This window comes from Lotus japonicus, chromosome 1, assembly GCF_012489685.1.
Source record: "Lotus japonicus ecotype B-129 chromosome 1, LjGifu_v1.2".
Lineage (NCBI taxonomy): Eukaryota > Viridiplantae > Streptophyta > Magnoliopsida > Fabales > Fabaceae > Lotus > Lotus japonicus.
In genome coordinates, this window is record NC_080041.1 from 70,388,599 (window position 1) to 70,413,800 (window position 25,202).

The 25,202-nt window shown below is 38.3% G+C and overlaps 1 protein-coding gene and 3 non-coding genes across 4 annotated transcripts; all 4 read right to left on the reverse strand.

Moving 5' to 3' along the window:
* Positions 1–3,095: 3,095 nt before the first annotated feature.
* Positions 3,096–3,167, reverse strand: TRNAW-CCA (transfer RNA tryptophan (anticodon CCA)). The gene has a single exon. It is a non-coding gene; the product is annotated as a tRNA-Trp (tRNA).
* A 1,299-nt stretch (positions 3,168–4,466) lies between these two features.
* On the reverse strand, positions 4,467–12,068 carry LOC130744766 (gamma-tubulin complex component 2). The gene is made up of 19 exons (XM_057596926.1): positions 11,982–12,068; positions 11,682–11,816; positions 10,928–11,059; positions 10,295–10,378; positions 10,114–10,212; positions 9,902–9,993; positions 8,966–9,036; positions 8,730–8,884; positions 8,476–8,595; positions 8,310–8,363; positions 6,901–6,984; positions 6,598–6,672; positions 6,380–6,514; positions 6,167–6,292; positions 5,979–6,086; positions 5,629–5,691; positions 5,421–5,495; positions 4,866–5,050; positions 4,467–4,778 (listed from the first exon to the last, which is right to left on the reverse strand). The coding sequence occupies exons 1-19, from the start codon at positions 12,039–12,041 to the stop codon at positions 4,643–4,645; spliced, it is 1,989 nt and encodes a 662-aa protein (XP_057452909.1). The 5' UTR covers positions 12,042–12,068; the 3' UTR covers positions 4,467–4,642.
* Positions 12,069–16,083: 4,015 nt separating this feature from the next.
* On the reverse strand, positions 16,084–16,190 carry LOC130734791 (small nucleolar RNA R71). Its single transcript, XR_009018135.1, has one exon. It is a non-coding gene; the product is annotated as a small nucleolar RNA R71 (small nucleolar RNA).
* A 7,373-nt stretch (positions 16,191–23,563) lies between these two features.
* On the reverse strand, positions 23,564–23,670 carry LOC130734794 (small nucleolar RNA R71). The gene has a single exon (XR_009018136.1). It is a non-coding gene; the product is annotated as a small nucleolar RNA R71 (small nucleolar RNA).
* Positions 23,671–25,202: the final 1,532 nt, after the last annotated feature.

The following is a 25,202-nucleotide window of genomic DNA, read 5'->3' on the forward strand; positions in this document are numbered from 1 at the left end:
ATAGCTGGTGTGTTTTGATTAGTTTCTTTTTTCTTTTCTTCATTTGCTGCATTTTGAGCGTGAGGGTGATTTGTACATTAGAGGTTCAGTTTTGCTTGATGCAATTATACTCAAATTTAAGTTCTGTTTGTTTTCGACTTACACCTCCAAGCAAAAAAGATTGATTCAAGTTCTGATCCAATTTTTTTTTTCCAAAATCTGGGGAATGAAGAAGATGGATGAAGATGAGGTGTAGAAGATTGCTGGTTGAGGAAGATGAAGATTTGAGGGAGGAGGAAGAACATATTGAATAGTTAATTTTTTTTTAAAACTTTTGAATAATTAACTTAATCCCTCATTAACTAATTTACTAATATATATGTTTTTTGATTTTTTTTTAAAACCTGCTAAACCTGCTATCTTAGGTCAAAAGGCACTTGTGTAACCTTACAAAGCTTCTATTTGTGTATGCTAAATTCCTCCGTTTTTTATATAATTAATTTTTTCTTTTCGAAATATAAGTAGTTGAGGAAGCTCCTAGCGAGGCCATTGGCCGGTTGCACTAAAGCCTAGTGGGCCTGGGAGGAAATGAAAATAATTAGAAAGTTCCAAAGAGAGATTGGATTCTCTTCATTTTACTAATGTATTAATGTGCAGGGAGCTCATAACCAACTCCATGCCACCACTTGATCTTTAATATACTTTTTGTTGAAAGTGCAACAATAGGTTAATTAGTCTTCTCTCCATTACAAGATAACTCAATACATTGACACCAGATATGGAACACTTTGTATGGTGAGAAATGAGATTGACTTTGAGAGAGTTGACTTGATTGAGATGATTAAACAAAAGGGAATTGAAATCAATTCGTATCTATTTCGATACAAGTGTAAGGCATTTGGCGATTTCCTCAAACACAACAAAATCTGAAAGAGTATGTGCATGGTATTGCCGGCTTCTTCTCATTTCAAACTTCAAGCATAGGAAATTACAAATATTAAAAAATGTGAAATTTTTTATATATACATAGAAACATGTGTATGCCAAATTTCCAATGAGGCATTCCAATAGAGCCAATCCAAAGTACCACGGCCTTGGATATATCTTAGGGAAAAGTAAGTCTAATAGGACCATGATACTATGTGTAAATTTTAACCTGATATTTTCATGTTGATATTTTATATTTACCTCTCTTTTAATGAGTATTAAATATATGAGATTTGTTAAATATTTATAATAAAAAAATATGATATTTAATTTGATATTGTCATGTAATATAAGATGTATTGGGCTAAAGAAGGGCCCAAACAAAAGAGATGGTTTAAAACTGAGGGATAAAACTTAACATTGGGCTTTGAGTAAACCATAAGTGGACCAGAAATCACATCTTTCACCCAAAACCCCTTAAGGCAATGAGTGTATGGGTCTCTCCCACTTATAAACCACTCAAACTTTCCTTAGCTTCCAATGTGGGACTTACTCACACTTGAAAATTTCCAACAATCTCCCCCTCAAGTGTGAGTCTATCTCAAACAAATTCCCAACAATCTCCCCCTCAAGTGTGAGTCTATCTCAAACGAAAGTTGGGCTTGTACTCATCCAGAACCTTAGAGGCCTTCATTCTGAGCTTGTGCTCCTGAGTCTCTGAGGCCCAGACCCAGTCAAACAACCATCGGCTCTGATACCACTGTTGGGCCAAAGAAGGGCCCAAACAAAGGTGATGGTTTAAAACTGGGGGATAAAACTCCACATTGGGCTTTGAGCAAACTATAAGTGGACCAGACACCACATCTTTCACCCAAAATCTTAAGGCAATGGGTGTATGAATCCTCACACTTATAAACCACTCAAACTTATCCTTAGCTTTCAATGTGAGACTTACTCACACTTGAAAATTCCCAACAAGATGATCATGCTCCGACCAAAGGGGAAAGAGTTGTTTTTTTAGGTATGGTGGGGCAATGCTTGTGGGTCTTTGACAGTTGCATTCCTATGTATAGAGTTAATTTTAATGGGTGCCCACCGCCACACTGGCCTTCATTAATTTTAGGCAGCATGGCCTATTGGCTTTTCCACTCTTTCCACAATCCTTTTCAATTGTCATGTGTTTGCCTCTTCTCCATTTTTCTCCCTATCCCATCATTCATTCACCTATTTGTACGTGAAAACGTGATCCTTCATGTATAAATATCCAACCATAAAAGGGCAAAAATGATCACCTCATTTGACTAATTAGGTGATGGGATATAATTTGCAACATCATAGGATTTGTTTATCTTTGGAGAAGAAATATCTTGTACTATTTTGATGTTTTATAATAACTAGAAAGGGAAAAGGAACCTTTCTTAATGTTGCTATATATGCTCAACGAAATTGGGAAGACATAGAAGCTGAATTAAGGAAATTGTAGGATATACTTACACACTCGCGCACTCGATTATATGAGTTGGTGGCGGTTTTGAACTATCACATCTTATGAAGTTATAAAAAGAAAACAAAAACACATTTCTAGCGGTTGCACGAACAATTCTTAACCGCCAGAAATATGGAAGTCTAAAATATGCCCACATTGTGTTGGGGTCTAAAGATCCTTTTCATTAAGGAAATTATATGGGAATTCATAATAAGGAAAAGGCACCCCATTGCCATTCTAGTTAATCTTTAAATACACTTTAGATATGCCCGTGAAAATTGAAAGTGTTAAAATTAAGTTTTTAAGAACAATTCTTCAAAAAATTTATAGGTAAAAAATCATCAGCATCTGCATTTCTGCACATAAGCATAACGTGCATTTGTATGAGTTTAGAAGATTAAAGTCCTTTAATAATACAGGATCAAAAAATTGCACATTCCTCTTTTTTTTTAATAATTTCATACTGAAATCTTCTTTGTTATTGTCTAAATGAGAAATACTGTTACTTAATTTCATCTACATCTTTGGAAAAAATGGAAACTCTTTGTTTTGGCAACTGTTAAGATTTATTTATTCTTGGATATATGTATGGGCTTTTTAAGGCCTGAAAAAAAAGGCCTGGCCTCCCCAAAAAAAAGTCTAAATGGAGACTGAGAAAATCAATGATAAAATGAATAAATTTAGGTAGAAAAATATCAAAAAGTGAACCTGACGTGAATCGAACACGCAACCTTCTGATCTGGAGTCAGACGCGCTACCATTGCGCCACAGATCCGGATGAAATGTTAGTTGCCAAAAATAATATATAATATAGTAGACGAGCTGTGTTTCGTTGGATTATGTTGACTCGAATTTGGCCAATAACAAACAAGGACTCGGGCCATGATTTTACATTTCGTTTGTTGGTCATTCTGTCATTTCTGTGGATTATCTCAAATACCCAATTGACCCATGGATATGCTTCAAACTGTAACTTAGTGCAAGCTTGCTTTTTAGTTTGCCACTACTTAGTTTGCCACATACAATTCAGGAACGCATATTCCAAGAGAGTAAACGTGAAAGGGATCATTAACTTTCATGTTGAGTCGGGGCAAACTGAAACTCAAACATACTCTTACTGCTAGTGCTTGCTCAAACCCGAAACAAAAGTTGATAAACGTGATAATACTTTTTTTAAACAAGGAAGATGCTACTGAAATATTAGAAAGTAAACCTTTTAACAGGACTCATCTTTTGTTACTAGTAATTTGGAAAGTCTAAAATATAAGGTATTACTATTAGCTTTACTTGTGTTTGGCTAAGTTAAAGTCAAATTCACCAAGGTATCAATATGGCACGATTTAAGCTAAAAATGGTTAAATTTCATATTTTGGAATTAGATTTGGGAAATGTTGGACCACATTTTCGGCCCAAATTTAATGAATGTCAGAGCATTATTTCAACCTAAATAGAAAGAATATAGAGAATTACTTAGAGGCACACAAAGAGGTAAATTCTCATATTTTCTCCTAAATTTAGTTAAGTTAAAATCCAATTTGTCAAGGTTGAAATCATATAAGTAAGGCTTAAAATGTCTATGAGTTTTCTTTGTAATTATTTCTTCTTAAAAGGATTCGAATGTATTTAAATTCTTGAATTCAAAGAGAAGCGGGAGGTCAAATTATCATAAAGGAATGCTCAAAAGACACATGAAAGATAAAAACAAAGCGAAGAGACACGTGGAAAATGAAGACAAAGTTAAGACATGTGGAAACTTAAGAACAAGACGAAATAGTTAGTTTACGGTTATTATAGCAATTACGATAATCAGTCCATAAATAAATAAATAATATTTCATTTAATATTCAAGGGTTCACATAATTGCTCATAAAACTTTTAAATGGCCAACATGTCCAAACCAAGTGACAAAGACTAACAAGAGATCTTGAGCATGTTGTGAAACTCTTTATAATTGAATGCAATGTTTCGTTTACATTTGTTATTTTGATTCTTCTATCTTTTGATTTTTCCAATCTCCTAATCTTTAAAATCACTTGCGTTTTACAGGATTTCTTCGCATTGTTATGCATTAAAATTAATAGTGAAACTGAAACCTAAACATTTTCAATAAAAAGAACCCAAGTATATTTGAATTCAATCCACAAAGTGCTCGGGGATTACAAAAATGCAGAGTTAACACCCACACTCGAAAATTACAGTAACATACACACGATTGATTAAGTATATTACAGATAATCCAGTTAAAACGAATCACAAACCATTACGTTCATGTTTCACACCAAGAATCCATTGTGCAAGATGGGCCAGATACGGCTCTGCATGGGAGCTACTACTCAAGACTGATCCAAGACTCTGAAGTTCAGCATTAAATTCCTTCTCAAATTTGCTGCATTGATTTATTTTGGTCAGAATGCTCATGAGACGTGAAATGATGAGTATAAAATAAATAAAAATTTATTGTTTTTGGACTTACAGAACAGAATCAGTGACTGCCGCATTGTTGGTGGTTGACTTCAGGATCTGACCTGATTTCCGTTGCTTGGATCTAACTGAATCATCATTAGGTTCCTCTGGGCTATGTAATACAATAGATGATGATATAAGCCACTGAGTTGCTGCTGCATACTGAAGGCACATGGACTTAAGCCTCTCCACCTTCTGCAATTGATAAGATTTAGGAAATGTAGGCACTCAGATGTTATATTTTCAACTAAACTAGACTTTTCTACTAATGTAATTGACCTATCCCTGCTGTTTCACAAGGAGTATTCTAAAGATCCCAGTCATAACCTTGATATTGGTAAGCCTACATGAGAGTAATAACATACTACTGTTTTCTGTGTTTAATGTATGATCTTATCGAGTTTCTATTAGGCACCTCCTGTTACAAGATATCTCTTTCACACCTATATCTGATTCAGGATTCTTGACAAGTGATACTTTTTAGTACCCAAAATAATAACTGCATAACCATTCGAGTAAAAAACAAAGAGAACCTTTTATAAAAAGAAAACCGAGTGAAACTAACCTTCAGCAGCTCAGGTAAAAGAAGTAAACATTCTCTCAAACATTTATCAAGGAAAAAATCATGATGTTGTATAACCTGTTTCAGATAGAGAATGTCAGACTTTCTCAAGCTTCCTAAAAGAGAAAAATTCACCCAGGAACAGAAAGACATGCAAGTATGTAAGTGGTACTAAACATCAGTTTTGAAATGCAAAATAACAAAAACTTGCCTCATCTATGCTATTTGCTGACTGAAGTCTGTTGTACATCAGATGCCAGTTGGGTTCAATAACCTATAAAATAAGCTATAGTCATAAACCAATGACCTTACTGCTCAGTTAAGGAACATTTAAGAAAAAGAAAGAAGCAAAAGTGACACTTGTATCTGATTCTACAAACTTTGGTCTTAAAAATAAAATTTTAGAGCACATACAAAAATTTGGTCTCAATGATGTGCACTTAAGAAGAGCGAACACAGATAACACACTCATACAAAAATCTGGTTGCAATAAATGTCATCTTAGAAAGAGCGAGTGCAGATACACACACGCACACACATATAAAGAGAAGTAAAACTTGCCTCAAATGTTAAATAGTGCAAAAGGCTATTGATAAATTTAAGCATACTACGACAAAGAAGAGATGATCTGGAGATAGCAGTTCCATGTGTATTGAGAGCACGAACTCCCTGTAATATGGGAGCAAAATGGAGGTGAAAAAGAGATAAATATAACAGACCAAGTGATGTAAAAGCACTCAGAGCCATACTTGATGTACTTGCCATGCTCCACACAGCTGACGGTCAACATGTTTACAGTGGAAGAGAAATCGAAAAATTAACTGGTACTTTGTAAGGGCTTTACGTGATAATACTATAGACAATGGCCAGTGCACCTGAAACCAACCAAAAACAGAATCATCAAAATGATACAACTAAAAAAAATTTAAACACTCTCAGAAACTTAAAGAGTAGAAAACAACCTTATAACTTAGTGAAAATGTTTCAAGGCAAGTGATGCTAACAGGTTCTTCAAGAAGATCATTGTTGCCAGAATTTCGCTGACTAACTTCAAGATCATTAAAGGTGCCCAACCTTTTAAGCAAAGAAGACCTTTCCTGAAAGTATACAATTTGTAATGTGTGAATACTAATATTTACAGCCCCAAAAGAGTTTCTAACAAGATGAATTTGTTACTTGCCACCACACAGGTCAAGCCTTCATGAAAAGGATCTGCTGCAGCTGCTGTAGTACGCAAAGCAAGGTCTAGAAGAGACTGTCATACCAGGGGTGAGGGAAAAAACAAAACAAACGAGAAAGGAAAAGCACATAATTAGTAACTGGCAACATTTCAAAATTGAAATAGACAGATTGTTAGGATTAATTATATTAGATTTAATTTATTTTAAGGTTAGGATTTTCGGATCCTAACACAGATGCTAACTTAAAATTACTAAGAGGTAAAAAGTTGTATGGTAAAGTAAAGAACATCCTATAACAATACCTGCAGCTTCTCAACTGAGACTTCATCAGGCTTTTTAGCTAGCTCGTCTCGAGCAATATCCATAAAATGTACTAAGAAATCACCCTGTGTGAGCATGAACATTATAAAAAATCAGGCAAGAAAAAGTGAGTGTACATTATAATTGTGACATTGAGAATTGACTTCCAAGAGAAAGAAGAAATCACTATATAATATGTCATACAATGTAAGGCCTAGGTATGTGAAATTCAAACCAGCTGAATATTTTCTTACAAGGTCCCTTCTCTGTACTCACCTGATCAGCCCTATATATATTCCAACGAAAGAAACCATGAAAAACTGAAACTCATAATGTTCAATGCAAAGACTACCATTCTGCAAAAGTTTATTTTTTCAGCATACAACTATTTGCACATAATACAGATCCACAACTTCAGCTAACTCTCAGTTAGACCACCTTTCCAAAATGCTTGTTCAATTGTTCTTTTAGCAAGAGCTCGGAGAACAAAGGACAGGGAGAGAGCATCACATGCCACTAAACGACACGTAGATCGCAATACCTGGTTTTTAAATGTTCTCTGAATCTGTTATTTCTTGAGCTCAAAGCTATTGAGACCCATATTGATTAAAATTAAAGTCTATTTTAAAACATATTTTGTAATAAGGCTGTTAAATAGATCACAAGTCTATCTCTAAATAAACTTATGGGCTCAAGTCTCTCTTAAGCCAACAGACTTACATTTTTTAATAGATCAACAGGTATATAATTTTAAATATTATAAAAATAATCTAATACAATGATAAAAAATAGTATTATATTACTTATATCTACTTAATTAAGCCGGAATTTTGGATAGCTTGTATAATCCTTTTAGCTAAATAGGCTTTTAAAACATTCTTGACCTAGTTTAATGAGTAAACAAACCTGACATAGACCTAATGAGTCCAGGCCATAGGCCCCAACAAGCTCTTTGGCTCATTCCTACCCCTAATCGGCATTTTAATCTGTTTATTGTTTTCTTCCATTCAAAACTATCATAGGCCTTCAAAACACAAGTAAGAAATCGCATCTAACATTCCGGAACTCGTCACATGAAAAGCATGAGAGGAATAATCCAATTATGCTTGTGGAGCGTTTGGTTTGTTTTTTACTTTCATTTTCAATTGATATATTTATATAAATCACAAAAATGTCACGTAACTTTCACTACATTTCATGTTTGTTGTCCCATTTCCTTTGCAAATTCTGCAACAGGAAACAAAGTGAAAACAAATTGACATTTTTGTAATTATTAGTGAAAACATATCAGCTAAATATAAAAGCACAAATCAAACACGCCCTTAAATTTTGATCCTTTATACTGCTTTAGCTTTCCAGCATTACTAGTTATTGTCTAAAATTGAACATTGTAAGAAGACCATGATCATACCTGATCAAGAAGAAGGTAGTGTTTTATAGACCGCAGCCTTCCGGTTAGATCATACTAAACATAGAAACATATTTCATCATTAGAACTTGGACTTTAACAATAACAATTGCAGGAGCATTAGAATGTAATCATAGATTTTTATTGCCTAATAAGTATTCAACCTCACCTTTTCCTTGATGAGATTCAAGAGTTCACCACTTGCAAAGTTATAAGCAGCCTTAATACATTCAAGATAATGATGATTTGAACCCAAGCTCATTAATTTTGAATTTTCTGATGGAGGGACCTAAAGTAACAAGTAACTACGTTTAGTGAAGCAACCACTTGTAAAACAATAAAATATTCTCAAGCACCCTTCAATGTGAAGGACTGAGAAGATAAATTTAGTAGTCTATATACAAAATATAACAGTAACAAAACCTGAACATTATGCCCACACTCTCTCATGACATTTAGATATTTCCCCGTGGTCAAAATTGTCCCCGCAATATTTGCAAGGAAACTAGGAATTCCATCTTTGAGGCTGTAACGTTGTCGCCAATACTTAGCTTCATAATCTTGGGTGAGACTATCCTACAGAGAATTTGAAACTGAGACCATATGGAAAAACAAGTTTTGCTATCAATGTTGGGCTGCTATAAGTGGTTTTAGAATTTTTCTCTTGGAGATTGTCCTCTGCGATGAAAATTCACCATAGGGATCATCTATCACTCCTTCATAGACCCATCTTCAATATTGTAATTTCCCAAATGGACAAGAAAGCAGAGTGCTCATTAGAGTCAACGCATGATAAAAACAGCACACAAGACAAGGTTAATTTTGTGCCACCAAAAGAGCAAACCATTTTTATATTGCATCAAAGGTCTTCTTTAAAGCAACCTTGCCAAGTGCTAACTGATGTCCATTTATCAACAAATCTATATTAAAGAAAAGTCTAAATCATAGTAATACGTGAGTGTAATAGACCAATAGAACAAATATGACTAACAACTGAGAAATGCAATGACGAAAGACACGCACGCACAACAGTGGAAGTTTATTTGTGGTAAATGACAAAAATACAAAAATCAATCTGATTTGGTATATTGCTTGTCTACACATTAGTCATCAGATAAAGGAAGTAGGATTAACTGTTTATTTTTTTATATGAGAGGTCGTAAGACCTGGTGAGGGGTTAGGGAAAAGATTGGATAAGTTAGCATGGCTAAGGCTATGTGTGAGCATTAAGAGTTTTGATTAGATGAAGGAAGTGGAAAAAGAAAGCAGGGAAAAGGAAGGTCAGACCTTCCTTATGCTTAGGAGACTAGGAGTTTCACGAAAGAATGGAAAGTAAATGAAGGGTTTTCAAGTGATCCAGCAAAACCAAACTATATTCACTTTTACAAACATTTTCTAAACATCCAAACAAAAGGAAGCAAAATAATTATTTAACCCCCCTCATTCTTTTCCTTCCCTTTCTCTTCCATTTTTTCCTTTAACTCCTTCCATTCCCTAATCCTTACACCCAAACATACCCAAAAACTCAAAGGAGAGGGAAGCTGGAAAAGAACAAAATCTACATATTTATTAGTCGGAAGGAGAAAAAGAGCAACCTTTCTAATATGCTCATGTAAGCACTACTTGCACATTGTGCCATCTTGTCTAGCAATAACCTGACAGCATTATCTCCCGCCATAGCCTTTGCCTAGTTACAATAGAAGCCACAGAGGAGAGAATAAATTGCTTAAGAAACTAATTCTTGACACTAAAGGGAAGTTTTTGGACATATATAGAGAACGGTAACAATGCAAGAAAGTTTCCTTGCCTGACTCTGCAGTAAGTTAAGCACAGCAGAACCAGAAAAATTGTTGACTGAAGCCATCTGTATGACAGTAGATAATGCCTGCATTGACCTCATCATCGGCTGAAACACACAATTGAAAGTACAATCAGCAACTATTGACAAACATTTTCTTTTAGGTCAAGACAAGTAGACAACTCCACACCTGACAGTAGAACCATAATCCTTGAAGGGAAAGTCTCCCAAGACGAAATTGGTGCTCAAGCTGTGCCACCATGGCCTGGTAATCCTGGTAAAGATAATCCCATAATAGAAAAAGTAGGTTCTTATTCAAATTGAATATTGTAATCGAAAGGTATGATATATAAAGAACTGCAACAGAGGGTGAACATCAATTTGGTTACTTTATGCTATAGTACTGGTTTTTGTCTCTTATAACTGTCATCTGGTTGCTGCTGGCCTACTCATCCCACCTTTTAATTTTGACTATCGCCTCCTAGAGTCCTAGCCTTTTAATATTTTTCATCTTCCTAATTTTTATTCTACGAAGAGAAATAGACTGTCTCTATATTTGCTAACTGCTTTGGTCAGGTATAACTCTAACATTCATTTCAATTGTTTTGCAGTCCTCTGTTTATTGATGGCGTTCAAATTTAAATGATTAGTTGTAGCCTATCAACACCTCAATCTAAATTTCAGATGCAAATACTTGGACCTAGTAACATATTAAATTTACTAAAACAGACAGTATACTATAAGAAGCATTAAAACATAACCCAGTATTGTTCCACCAGTGTGTGTAAATTGACCAACTGACTCACTGTTCAGGAAAACATACGATAAGAAGTGCCCTCAGTGCAGCAGAAAAGGCATGATTAACTAGACCATTCTGGAACTGAGACCTTGACTCCACAAATTGGTTGATCAACAGATAGCTCCTACAAAGAGGAAATATTCGCTTTGCCAACTCCTGCAACATAAAAACTAATTCAGGCACAATTAATGGCACTCTATCATGGTATCTCATCATACAGTCCATTATCTAAGTTATACAAACATAGCATAAGCCAGTTTTACATTCCCCAGTAGCTTCTCACTTGTGTCTTCGTTGCTGTTGCATAAACCTCCAAACACGTATGGTAGCAGACCACAATTTAAAACAAAGTCCAAAACTATAAAACAAAATTGTGTAAAGCAATTACCTTTATTTAAGTCACCGACGAAATCAGGCAAAATATTTAAGGAAAAAAACATTGCATTATTTGAATTCTAAGCTAGACTTATAAGCTTCAATTCCATTAGAAAAGTTACACAGTTGAAATAAGAGCTTTTACAAACATGGAAAGAAAAATCTAGATGAACCTAATGAGCCTTTCACCATGATGGGGAGCATTAAGTTAGGATACTGTACATATCGAATAACCTATAAATTGTGTAGAAAGCATTTCCATTTCCATTTCCAGTTTAGCAACTTTCTCCAATATCCAATCATAACTATCCGCTATCGCCATGAAGCAAAATGCGGATGTTTAGCACCTCTAATGCTTTAATTACTGCTCAAAATACGGTAGAGAAATCGCGCTAACTCTCACCTGTAGTGCCAAATCCATGGAAGGGTCAACCAGGAAAGTAACATCATCCTTCTTTCCGCGAACCGTTTTGATTAAAATATATCGTCCTTCAACCGCAACCATAGCCGAGAGCACATCATCAATAACAATAAGCTCCTACATTTTGGAAACACAACTAATAACTCAAACTCTTAAATAATGAGACCCTAAATTGATAGTGAATGCAGACATCCACAGTACTTCAATACATAAACCCAATGCAATACCAGAGAACAAAACGAAATGGAAATTCGAAGAACGCTTGATTCTCACATAGCATACCTGAACTGCTGGATCGTAATAACCTATTGGGTTTTGAAACCCAGTGGTCGATTGGTTCATGGTGAAATTGAGGGTAACGGAAGCAGAACCCTAGAAATCAAAACTTGTTTCAGAACTGTCGAACCTCCCTTCCGATCTCTCTCTCAACTCTATTAACGGAGGTATGGAGCGCGTGAACTCAATATGACTGAGCTTCAAAATTCAAAAGCTCGAAATTAAATTTGAAAATGTTTGTAAGTCGAAAATGAAAATGTGTGATCGGATGTATATGTAAAATAATCATTAAAAATATTGAAAATGGAAAATAAAGTGATGTAATTGGATGTATGTGTAAAGTTTTTTTTCTTTGCTGTTTTTGTTTTTCGGTTTGGAAGTCGTAGGGCATTGAAATTCGACATCACACATTCCAATCCTCCAAACATGAAATAGACTTTAGATCTTTGTTGGGTGAAAACAATTTCAAACTGAAAACCAAAAAAGGCTTTGTATAGTGCACAAAATTTACAATGTTTTCACGTTGACTTCACCAAATCAATGACATAATTGAATTATTGTAGTTATGTATTTGTGATTTATGCTTTCATGTTGGTTGATAGTTGATGTTTAGTTACTTTAGTAGAGTGGCATTTTTTGAGGGTGCACCTGGGTTGGGTAGATCTAATGACCCGTCTGATTCAATGAAAAAAAAAATATGAGTTAGATTTAGCAATCGAATGAATTTTATTATATATCAATCATCTTTGGATTGAGATATCAATTTTAATAATAATCCATCAAATCTGACCCGAACTCTAAACATAAAATAATAATATACTATTTAATATATTTTTTTTTAATTTTACTTAACCTACATGTAAAATTCGAAACCCTAATTTTTTTCAAAGTTTTACATTTTACGTTCTTTACTCTTTCTTCGGTTATGATTTTCCTTCTTCTCCAACTTCAACAACACCTCCCCTCACTCCCATCGTCATACTTGTTTTTTTATGGTATCTTGTTGTTTGTCATTTATGTGATCTATTTTATACTACTATTTAGTACATTCTTTTGTGTCTTTTTTATATTATTTGGCAATATAACATATTTACCAATTTTTTCTAACATTTTTTCAATATTCTAGATTTATTATTATTATTTGATATAAAGATTCACTCAACCCGCCCGAACCAACCAGTAAATCGTCGGGTTAGGTTGGTTCTGGTCAAGGTAAATATTCGCAAAATTCAATCCAACCCAACCCGAACAGTTTTAATTAGGGGTCTAAGCGGATACTACCCGATCCGCGAATCTGATCAAACCGATCCAATCCGAACACTTTATGGTGGGTCGAATTGGATCATCGGTTCGGTTCAGATTTTTTTTACTGCATTCGATTACCATCGGTTCGGGTATCGGATTTGAGGATTGAAAAACCGATCAATCTGAACCAACCCAATGAATTGAGAATTGTTATTTACATTTAGCTCAAACACTTCAGCCCATTACATTGCATATTTATATTTGCATTGGAGATGTTGGTTTTACTTGGATTATATGGATTATGTCATTATCGAATGTTTTATTATTTGAAAATGTTGGATTCTTCTATATTTTTATAATTTTTCACATTTTTATGATAATTTTCGTGCAAATTTCTAAATAATATATTTTTATTCTCAATCCGACAATCCGATTCGAACCAATCCAATTGAGATCGGGTTGGTTTGGTTCGGATTTAGAAGCAAAAATTAGGAAATCCGAACCAATCTAAACCGAACATGGTTGATTGGTTCGGACATTTAAACACCCTAAATCCGAACCAATCCGGTCCGATTACACTCCTAGTTTTAATTGGTTCAGATCTTGATTAGGCTAAAAATCCACCCAACACAACCTGTGTGCAACCCTAGCATTTTCCACTTCATGATTGTTGGCTTCTCATTGATTTTATGTGACACTAGGATACACCTCTGGTCTGAAACATGTATAGACCATGCCAAAGGCCTTATTCTTCAGCCGATACTTTTTGGACTGGTCATGAGTCATGGGCGACTGCTACATATTTGTGTGCTTCGGAGAGTGTTTTATTGAAGATACACTTGATGACCCTATTTTAGTAGTGTTTTTAGGGTCATTTCTTTGGTTGTTTTGAGTCTTTTTGTTGAGTCTCATGTAGTGTTTCATGCATTCTCATGCATTTTTATTCTTTTCTTTAGTTTTATTTCGTTTTGGTAATTTGGTAGTTTTATAGGTAGTTTTCTTGCATTTTAAGTAAAGTTTAGGACTTGCATGGGTTTGTTGTGTTTTATGAGGGACTTCTTGTGCTAATGAGCTCTTGGAGCTTCTAGAATCTTCCTTGTCTTGTTGGTTAGGTTGGGAGTGCAGAAACTGAAGGAAAAGGAAGGCCAAGGAGCATGGAATTGATGAAGAACATAAAGGGAATTGAAAAGAGGAGTTTCAGAAGCCAAAAAGTCACTTTCAGGCGAGCTAGAGCGCCTAGGCGCTGGGAGTGGGCGCCTAGGCGCCAATAGGGTCAGAGAGCATGTCTTTTGACATGCAATTGGCGCTCAGGCGCTCTGAATTGGCGCCTGAGCGCCCAGTTTCGTTATTTTCAGCCTATAAATAAGGCTTAGGCCAATTTCTTAGATACATTTTGTCATTCCACTCATTTTTGATCAAGTTTTGAGAGCTGAGGAGAACTTTGGGGCCAAGGGAGGCTTCCAACTTGTACTTTTCCTCAGGTTTTATTTACATTTTCTTCATGAATTCACTAGCCATGAGTGGCTAGTTTACTTTGTGCTTTGGGTTAAGAGATTCTATGAAACTTTAGTTTATAATTCCTATCTCTATGCATGAGTCTTGATCCATTCTTGTATTTCAATTCCTTATTGCATGTTTAGCTTTGGTGCACCTTTGCTATAGGCTAGATTATAATAGAATGGAAATTTGTTATGATCTAGGGACATGAATTGGAATAGATCCTTCTATACTTGCTTCTAGGAATAGAGTGAGGGTAGGGTTTTGTTGGCCTGAATAATTATGCTATCATACCTCTTATGAATGTTTAAGTACACAAGGAATTGGGCTTATCTTTCAATTTGAGAGAATTACTTTTGTGAGGAATCAACTAGTAAGTACATAGGCTATAACAACAAGATATAAATCAAGGATTCACATGCATAGGATAGGTGGACTAAAATGGATTAGATGATCGAACACCCAAGGCAATTTCCCATCATTTGTTATCTATATCTTTATCAACATTGCTCTCTTGCAAAACTTTTGTCACAATCACCCAAAACCAACCTCTGAATTTTACTGTTTTAAACAACTTGCAAACTTTAAGCTTAAACCAATAATTCTCACTCACAATCCCTGTGGTTCGATAATTTAAAACCCGGAGGTATTCGTGCACTTGCGAATTGACCAACAAGTTTTTGGCGCCGTTGCCGGGGATTGTTTGTGGTTTTCGGTTTAAGTTAAAGAGTTTGTTTGTTTGTTTTACTAAGCATTGCATTGAATAGGTGTTACTAACCTTTTCTCTGTTTTGTGATTTCAGTTTATGCACAGTAGGCTTGGCACGGATCCATTGCTGTTTGATCCGGAGCCTGAACGTACTCTTCGCCGTCGTCGAGCCCAACAAAGGCTTGAAGCCATGGCTGCTCAAATGACGGAAGAGGAGATGCAAGCCCACATTGAAGAAAGAGTGAATGAGGCTCTTGCTCAAAGACTTCAAGAGCAAGAATTGGAGAATGCCAATCGTTCTCTCAGAGACCTCACCTCGGCTGCCATGAGCTACGATTATCCGGGCAGCATAGTTTCCCCCGATGGCACGGGAAACTTTGAGCTGAGGCCGGCATTCATCAACTTGGTGAGCCAAAATCAGTATGGTGGAGGTACTCTTGAAGATCCTCATGCACACATGGAGCGGTTTATCCGCAATTGCAACACCTACAGAGTTCAGAATGTTTCAGCGGACACAATCCGTTTGAGTTTGTTCCCTTTTTCATTGAGGGATACTGCTGAAGAGTGGTTGAATTCACAGCCCCAAGGTAGCATTACATCTTGGGAAGACTTGGCTGAGAAGTTCACCACAAGGTTTGTTCCAAGAGCCCTCTTGAGGAAGCTCAAGAATGACATCATGACTTTTACTCAATCCACCGATGAGAATCTCTATGAAGCTTGGGAGAGGTTCAAGAAGCTCTTGAGGAGGTGTCCTCAACATAACCTTACTCAAGCTGAGCAAGTAGCAAAGTTCTATGATGGTCTCCAATATTCTTCGAGGTTTGGTTTGGATGCGGCTTCAAGTGGAGAGTTCGATGCCTTACTTCCACAAGTGGGGTATGAGTTGATTGAAAAGATGGCTATAAGAGCCATGAACTCTAGTAATGATCGCCAAGCCCGAAGAGGAGTCCTTGAGGTTGAAGCTTATGATCAACTTGTGGCCTCCAACAAGCAACTCTCCAAGCAAATGAATGAGATTCAAAATCAAATGAAGACTACCAAGATTGGTGGTCGAGTTGCCAAGGTGGAGTGCGTGACTTGTGGAGGGCCACATGACAGCGAAGAATGCACAGAGACTAGACCGGAGGAGGAAGTGAAGGCCATGGGTCAAGCTCGGAATGACCCATTTTTAAATACGTACAATCCAGGATGGAGGAATCACCCTAATTTTTCTTGGAGGCAAGGTAATAATGGGCAAGGAAATGGCTTTCAAAGACAATTTCCTAGCCAAGGATTTCAAGGCCAAAGCTCAAGACAACCTCAAGAGCGAGGAGAAGGTGAAGGTAGTGGTTCCAAGAAGAGCTTAGAAGAGTTGGTGGAAACTTTCATCAACCGGACGGAGAACAATCACAAGAATCAAGAGGCGGCTATCAAGAATCTTGAGAATCAATTTGGCCAGCTGGCCAAGCAAATAGCCGAGAGACCTCAAGGTAAATTTCCTTCCGACACTATCCCCAATCCTAAGCAAGAGAATGCCTCTGTTGTAGCCACTAGAAGTGGGAGAGTGATGAGTGAATTGAAGGAAAAAACAGAGGGAGAAAAGAGAGAGGAGATAGTGGGAGGAGAAGTAGTTGTACCTATCAAGGTGAGAGAGGAAGTTGATCTTACTCCTGAAACTAGCAAGGTTCCGTTCCCTAAAGCATTGGCTAAGAAGAGCTTAGATAAAAAGTTTTCAAAATTTGTTGATGTTTTCAAAAAGCTCCACATTAGTATTCCGTTTGCCGATGCTTTGGAACAAATGCCTATATATACTAAGTTTATGAAGGATATTCTGCATAAGAGAAGAAGGTTGAAGGGAGTAGATGAGACGGTGTTGATGACGGAGGAATGTAGTGCCATTTTGCAGCGGAAGATGCCTAAGAAAAGAAGGGACCCCGGAAGTTTCACTATTCCGGTGGAAATTGAAGGCATGGCGGATGTGGAAGCCTTGTGTGATCTTGGAGCGAGCATCAATTTGATGCCGCTCACCATGTTTGAGAGGCTTAACCTAGGAGAGGTTACTCCAACCATGCTTTCCTTGCAAATGGCGGATCGATCCCTCAAGACTCCATATGGGATTGTGGAGGATGTAATGGTGCGGGTGGACAAGTATGTGTTCCCCGTGGACTTTGTTGTGCTTGATATGGAGGAGGATGAGAAGATTCCTCTCATTCTTGGTCGACCTTTCTTAGCTACTGGTAGAGCTAAGATTGATGTTGACAAGGGTCACCTCATTCTCCGAGTTGGTAAGGAAAAGGTACGGTTTTCTGTTTTTAATCCTATGATTGAGACTAACCATGACAATGACTTTGTCTGTGATGTGATTAGAAGCAGGTCAAAAGTTTCGGAAGAGATCCCCAAAGTTAATGCCCAAATTGATGAGTTCCATCCGGCTCTCATCAAGCTTGTTAATGGTAACAAGTATGGGGGGTCCAAGTATGAGAACCTACATGCTCATATGGTGAAGTTTACCCAAGCTAGCACCCTTGCTAAGATTGAAGGCGTTTCAAGTGATGAAGTGAAGATTAAACTCTTCCCTCATTCTTTGACAAGGGAGGCTAGAGCTTGGTTTGATGAGCAAGAGGACATTGCCTCATGAGAGGATTTACTCCAGAGGTTTTGTGCAAGGTTTCTTCCTTGCACTTGTGGTAAGTTAATCAATGGAAAGGAATTTCCTTCCTAACACCATCGGAAGGAGAGTCCACCTAGGACTATAACCTAGGGCTAAATGGGAGACAACCCATTCTTTTCATTTTGTTATTTATTATCTTTTAATTTTGTAGTATTTTAGGTGTTTAATTTCAAAAAAAAAGGAAAAAAAGAGGGAAAATTTTTGTGAAAAAACTGGGTTGAGCGCCTAGGCGCCAATTCAGGAGCGCCTAGGCGCCAATAGTGGCAGAGGCACTGCCTCTGGAACTGGCTTGAGCGCCTGAGCGTTCCCCTCGAGCGCTCGAGCGCTCCTGTACGTGTTTTTGCTTACATTTTGGGTTTTAAAACCCCAACCTTTTCATTTTCCCACTCTTTACTCCCATTCCTTCATGAAAAACGCACCCCACTCTCTCCAAACCCCATTTCCACTTCTCATTTCTCACTTGCACACACTTTAGCTCTCCCATTGTTTCCAAGTTCTGCATTGTTTCAAGTTCCTTTCACTTGCACCCACTCACTCTCAAGTCAAGGTAAGTTCCAACTTTCACTTTCCTTCATTTTTGTTCATGGGATTTGCAATGCATGTTTACAAGGGGGTTTGGGTGAGTGATTTGTGTTAATGCCAGTTGGGTTTGGGTTGTATATACTCATTGGTGGTTGATTTTGTGCTTAAATAGAAAAGGGTTGTAGATTTGTGAGGAATGGGTAGTTAGGATTTTGTGGATTAGCTTAGTTTAGCTTTTGCTTACAAGGTGTTTGATAGAATGCTTCAATGGGTTCTCTTAGTCGATTTTTGGCAAGTGCTTGTGGTAGTCTTTCTTTCTTTGCCAAAATCACTAAGAAACTTGTTGGGTGCTCTTAGGTTGTTCTTTATTTTTATTTTTGTACAAAGTTTCTTCTTTCTTTTCTTTTTATTTTTGAACTAACGTTTCTAACGTTTGTGGCATGTGTTTGGGCTAACAAATTTGCAGATGCCTGTGAAAAGAGCAAGAACCAACACAAGAGCTGCAGCTTCTTCCTCCACCTCCCGGAGTTTTGATCGCTCCCGCTTCCTATCAGCGGTTAAGGAGGAGTTTTACCGAGCTCACCTAGCACACAAGGAGTGTGTGAAGGAGCGGGGAGTTTTGTATCGAGAGGGAAGGAGAGACCTCTTGGGCATGCAAGAAGCCATGGAGATTAGGAGGTGGAAGAATTGGGTCAACCCCATTCCGTTTGCTTGTGAAGTCATGGTTAGGGAGTTCTACGCGAACACCTACTGTGACAATCAAGAGGACAGGTCCAGGCCACCGGTGAATTCATCTTGGTTCAGGGGAGATGTGATTGACTACAATCCAGCAGTCATTCGCAGGCATCTTGGTCTCCTCACGGAGGACCAAGAGAAGGAGTTTTTCCCCGAGAAGGACACTTATCATGAGCTCTTAAAGGAGAAGTCACCAGAGATCTTGGAAGACATGAAGGCAGTGATTGTTAGGCCTGGGCGGAACTGGAAAGCAGTTGAAGATGAGATTATTTTTGTGAGGAGGAAGGATATGACACCGCTGGCTAGAGTTTGGGCTGAATTTTTGCAGGATTCCCTCATTCCTAGCTCTAACAAATCTGAAGTTAGAGAGGTTACATTGGTTGCTATCTATTGCATCGTGAGAGGTCATCCTATGGACGTGGCCACCATCATTGCTGGTCGGATTTATTCCCTCTACAACAGGAGTAAAGACAAGCATCGGCCCATCTTTCCTCACTTGATTTGCTCTTTGATTCATGCAGTGAGGGACAGAGCTAGGAGGCCAGTCCATGTTATCGAGAAGAGGTTGCCTGTGGCACCTCTGCTCAGTAAGGAGAGGATCACTCAACTTTATAAGGAGTGGACAACAAGGATGCCTCAAGAGGATGAGGAGGAAGAGGATCCTGAGGAGCCAGCGGAGGAAGAAGAAGAAGAGGAAGAAGAGGAAGAAGAAGAGGAGGCAGAAGATGTTGAGGTGGTGAATGAGGTGGTTACTCCACCGCGTGCTGACCCTTCTCCTGCTTGGATGGAGGCCGCTTTCGGGCGGATGTTTTTGAGGCAATATCGTCTACACAGGGATCTTGACCTCCATTGGAGGGGAGGTAGCACATCAGACCCCAGGTACAATGGGCCCTTGGATTTTAATACCTTGGAGCAGGGGATGATAGACTTGAGCTTGATGCATGATGCCGGAGTTCATCCGGATTATGGCGATGGAAGGGGTGACCATGACCCCATGGAGTGATTTTGCTGAGGTAACTCTACTCTTAGTTTAGGTCATGCATTTGTAGCATATTTTCAATTTGTAGATTTTGTTTTCTTTTTGATCATGCATTGTTTTAGCTGGTTTTGTTTTTGTTTTTGGGTCTTTTACTTCCCTATACTCACATGCTTTTAGCTATGGTTTTGCTTCCCTACTAGTGCTGTTTTTGAAAATGCTTTGGTGAATACTTGTTGTTGTTTCGGGGATGAGTGATTGCATGTTGGGGAAGAGAGGAGGAGACTTCGGTCTTCCGAGTGTGTCTTGAGAAAGGAGTCGAGATGAGTCCATTAAGGGTCTATCTTTGACCCTTCACCATTAAAATTCTCTGGAGGATCCTGACTCGTTTGCAATTCTTGGTTCTGCGTTGATTTCACTCATAGTATGCTTAGTGATTCATGCTTTATTCTTGAGACTTGTAGGATTTCTTGAGATTCTGAGTTTGCGGTTAAACATTGCCCTTAGTTGTCCCATTTGAGCTTAATTGGAGAATCTTTTTGTAGCCAAAAGTGGGGATGGTTGTTTGGTTGGAATATTAGGGGAGTGATGGTCCTTGTTGTTTTGTATGGAGCTGAAAAATGAGAAATAGCCTCTTGCCCTAAAAGAAAAAAAAAGAAAAAAACAGTGAAAAAAAGAAAGAAAAAGAACTCCTAACCAAAAGTTGGAGTTGAAAAAGAAAAAAAAAGGGTTTGGAAAGGTGGGTGCAAGAGACTTGTTCAAAGGAAAAAGTGTTGTAAGCTCCGGGGTTATTAGAAGAGGACCACACTCAATGTGCTTGAAAGCCTAGTTTTCCTTTAGGGACCAACCACCATCATGTTTTACCTAGCCAATGTTTCAACCCTTATGGAGGTCTCTTTGAATACTTGCATGCTTGATCTTTGTTGCTATTGAGTGAATGACATTCAGGACCTATGAACTTGCTTGTGTGCTCAGTGCACTAAATGAACATCTCATCCTAGGGTTTTTAGTTCTAAATGCTTCTCATGAATGGACTCTACACTCTTCTCTCTTCAAAAGATGCATGAAGTAGGTTGTTGGGTCTTTCTCTTGAAACTAGCTGTGATTACTTTGTCCCCCTGTTGTTGTGAAGTATTCCTTGTTTTGAGCACTTTTGTGGGAGTATTTCTTGCGCTTGAGGGCAAGCGAGTGTTTTTAACGCTCGAGGGCGAGCTGTCGTTGAGTATAGTGGTGTGATGACCCTATTTTAGTAGTGTTTTTAGGGTCATTTCTTTGGTTGTTTTGAGTCTTTTTGTTGAGTCTCATGTAGTGTTTCATGCATTCTCATGCATTTTTATTCTTTTCTTTAGTTTTATTTCGTTTTGGTAATTTGGTAGTTTTATAGGTAGTTTTCTTGCATTTTAAGTAAAGTTTAGGACTTGCATGGGTTTGTTGTGTTTTATGAGGGACTTCTTGTGCTAATGAGCTCTTGGAGCTTCTAGAATCTTCCTTGTCTTGTTGGTTAGGTTGGGAGTGCAGAAACTGAAGGAAAAGGAAGGCCAAGGAGCATGGAGTTGATGAAGAACATAAAGGGAATTGAAAAGAGGAGTTTCAGAAGCCAAAAAGTCACTTTCAGGCGAGCTAGAGCGCCTAGGCGCTGGGAGTGGGCGCCTAGGCGCCAATAGGGTCAGAGAGCATGTCTTTTGACATGCAATTGGCGCTCAGGCGCTCTGAATTGGCGCCTGAGCGCCCAGTTTCGTTATTTTCAGCCTATAAATAAGGCTTAGGCCAATTTCTTAGATACATTTTGTCATTCCACTCATTTTTGATCAAGTTTTGAGAGCTGAGGAGAACTTTGGGGCCAAGGGAGGCTTCCAACTTGTACTTTTCCTCAGGTTTTATTTACATTTTCTTCATGAATTCACTAGCCATGAGTGGCTAGTTTACTTTGTGCTTTGGGTTAAGAGATTCTATGAAACTTTAGTTTATAATTCCTATCTCTATGCATGAGTCTTGATCCATTCTTGTATTTCAATTCCTTATTGCATGTTTAGCTTTGGTGCACCTTTGCTATAGGCTAGATTATAATAGAATGGAAATTTGTTATGATCTAGGGACATGAATTGGAATAGATCCTTCTATACTTGCTTCTAGGAATAGAGTGAGGGTAGGGTTTTGTTGGCCTGAATAATTATGCTATCATACCTCTTATGAATGTTTAAGTACACAAGGAATTGGGCTTATCTTTCAATTTGAGAGAATTACTTTTGTGAGGAATCAACTAGTAAGTACATAGGCTATAACAACAAGATATAAATCAAGGATTCACATGCATAGGATAGGTGGATTAAAATGGATTAGATGATCGAACACCCAAGGCAATTTCCCATCATTTGTTATCTATATCTTTATCAACATTGCTCTCTTGCAAAAATTTTGTCACAATCACCCAAAACCAACCTCTGAATTTTACTGTTTTAAAGAACTTGCAAACTTTAAGCTTAAATCAATAATTCTCACTCACAATCCCTGTGGTTCGATAATTTAAAACCCGGAGGTATTCGTGCACTTGCGAATTGACCAACAAGTTTTGGCGCCGTTGCCGGGGATTGTTTGTGGTTTTCGGTTTAAGTTAAAGAGTTTGTTTGTTTGTTTTACTAAGCATTGCATTGAATAGGTGTTACTAACCTTTTCTCTGTTTTGTGATTTCAGTTTATGCACAGTAGGCTTGGCACGGATCCATTGCTGTTTGATCCGGAGCCTGAACGTACTCTTCGCCGTCGTCGAGCCCAACAAAGGCTTGAAGCCATGGCTGCTCAAATGACGGAAGAGGAGATGCAAGCCCACATTGAAGAAAGAGTGAATGAGGCTCTTGCTCAAAGACTTCAAGAGCAAGAATTGGAGAATGCCAATCGTTCTCTCAGAGACCTCACCTCGGCTGCCATGAGCTACGATTATCCGGGCAGCATAGTTTCCCCCGATGGCACGGGAAACTTTGAGCTGAGGCCGGCATTCATCAACTTGGTGAGCCAAAATCAGTATGGTGGAGGTGCTCTTGAAGATCCTCATGCACACATGGAGCGGTTTATCCGCAATTGCAACACCTACAGAGTTCAGAATGTTTCAGCGGACACAATCCGTTTGAGTTTGTTCCCTTTTTCATTGAGGGATACTGCTGAAGAGTGGTTGAATTCACAGCCCCAAGGTAGCATTACATCTTGGGAAGACTTGGCTGAGAAGTTCACCACAAGGTTTGTTCCAAGAGCCCTCTTGAGGAAGCTCAAGAATGACATCATGACTTTTACTCAATCCACCGATGAGAATCTCTATGAAGCTTGGGAGAGGTTCAAGAAGCTCTTGAGGAGGTGTCCTCAACATAACCTTACTCAAGCTGAGCAAGTAGCAAAGTTCTATGATGGTCTCCAATATTCTTCGAGGTTTGGTTTGGATGCGGCTTCAAGTGGAGAGTTCGATGCCTTACTTCCACAAGTGGGGTATGAGTTGATTGAAAAGATGGCTATAAGAGCCATGAACTCTAGTAATGATCGCCAAGCCCGAAGAGGAGTCCTTGAGGTTGAAGCTTATGATCAACTTATGGCCTCCAACAAGCAACTCTCCAAGCAAATGAATGAGATTCAAAATCAAATGAAGACTACCAAGATTGGTGGTCGAGTTGCCAAGGTGGAGTGCGTGACTTGTGGAGGGCCACATGACAGCGAAGAATGCACAGAGACTAGACCGGAGGAGGAAGTGAAGGCCATGGGTCAAGCTCGGAATGACCCATTTTCAAATACGTACAATCCAGGATGGAGGAATCACCCTAATTTTTCTTGGAGGCAAGGTAATAATGGGCAAGGAAATGGCTTTCAAAGACAATTTCCTAGCCAAGGATTTCAAGGCCAAAGCTCAAGACAACCTCAAGAGCGAGGAGAAGGTGAAGGTAGTGGTTCCAAGAAGAGCTTAGAAGAGTTGGTGGAAACTTTCATCAACCGGACGGAGAACAATCACAAGAATCAAGAGGCGGCTATCAAGAATCTTGAGAATCAATTTGGCCAGCTGGCCAAGCAAATAGCCGAGAGACCTCAAGGTAAATTTCCTTCCGACACTATCCCCAATCCTAAGCAAGAGAATGCCTCTGTTGTAGCCACTAGAAGTGGGAGAGTGATGAGTGAATTGAAGGAAAAAACAGAGGGAGAAAAGAGAGAGGAGATAGTGGAGGAGAAGTAGTTGTACCTATCAAGGTGAGAGAGGAAGTTGATCTTACTCCTGAAACTAGCAAGGTTCCGTTCCCTAAAGCATTGGCTAAGAAGAGCTTAGATAAAAAGTTTTCAAAATTTGTTGATGTTTTCAAAAAGCTCCACATTAGTATTCCGTTTGCCGATGCTTTGGAACAAATGCCTATATATACTAAGTTTATGAAGGATATTCTGCATAAGAGAAGAAGGTTGAAGGGAGTAGATGAGACGGTGTTGATGACGGAGGAATGTAGTGCCATTTTGCAGCGGAAGATGCCTAAGAAAAGAAGGGACCCCGGAAGTTTCACTATTCCGGTGGAAATTGAAGGCATGGCGGATGTGGAAGCCTTGTGTGATCTTGGAGCGAGCATCAATTTGATGCCGCTCACCATGTTTGAGAGGCTTAACCTAGGAGAGGTTACTCCAACCATGCTTTCCTTGCAAATGGCGGATCGATCCCTCAAGACTCCATATGGGATTGTGGAGGATGTAATGGTGCGGGTGGACAAGTATGTGTTCCCCGTGGACTTTGTTGTGCTTGATATGGAGGAGGATGAGAAGATTCCTCTCATTCTTGGTCGACCTTTCTTAGCTACTGGTAGAGCTAAGATTGATGTTGACAAGGGTCACCTCATTCTCCGAGTTGGTAAGGAAAAGGTACGGTTTTCTGTTTTTAATCC

Bases quoted from the DNA above. Each gene is read 5' to 3' on its own strand.
- LOC130744766 (XM_057596926.1), bottom strand. From the start codon at position 12,041: ATGAACCAATCGACCACTGGGTTTCAAAACCCAATAGGTTATTACGAT. The intron at 10,213-10,294 runs GTGTGGAGTTGT...TGTGTGTTTCAG, and splicing joins GATTATGGTTCTACTGTCAG to CCGATGATGAGGTCAATGCA. The intron at 6,673-6,900 runs GTATTGTTATAG...CTGGTATGACAG, and splicing joins TCTCAGTTGAGAAGCTGCAG to TCTCTTCTAGACCTTGCTTT.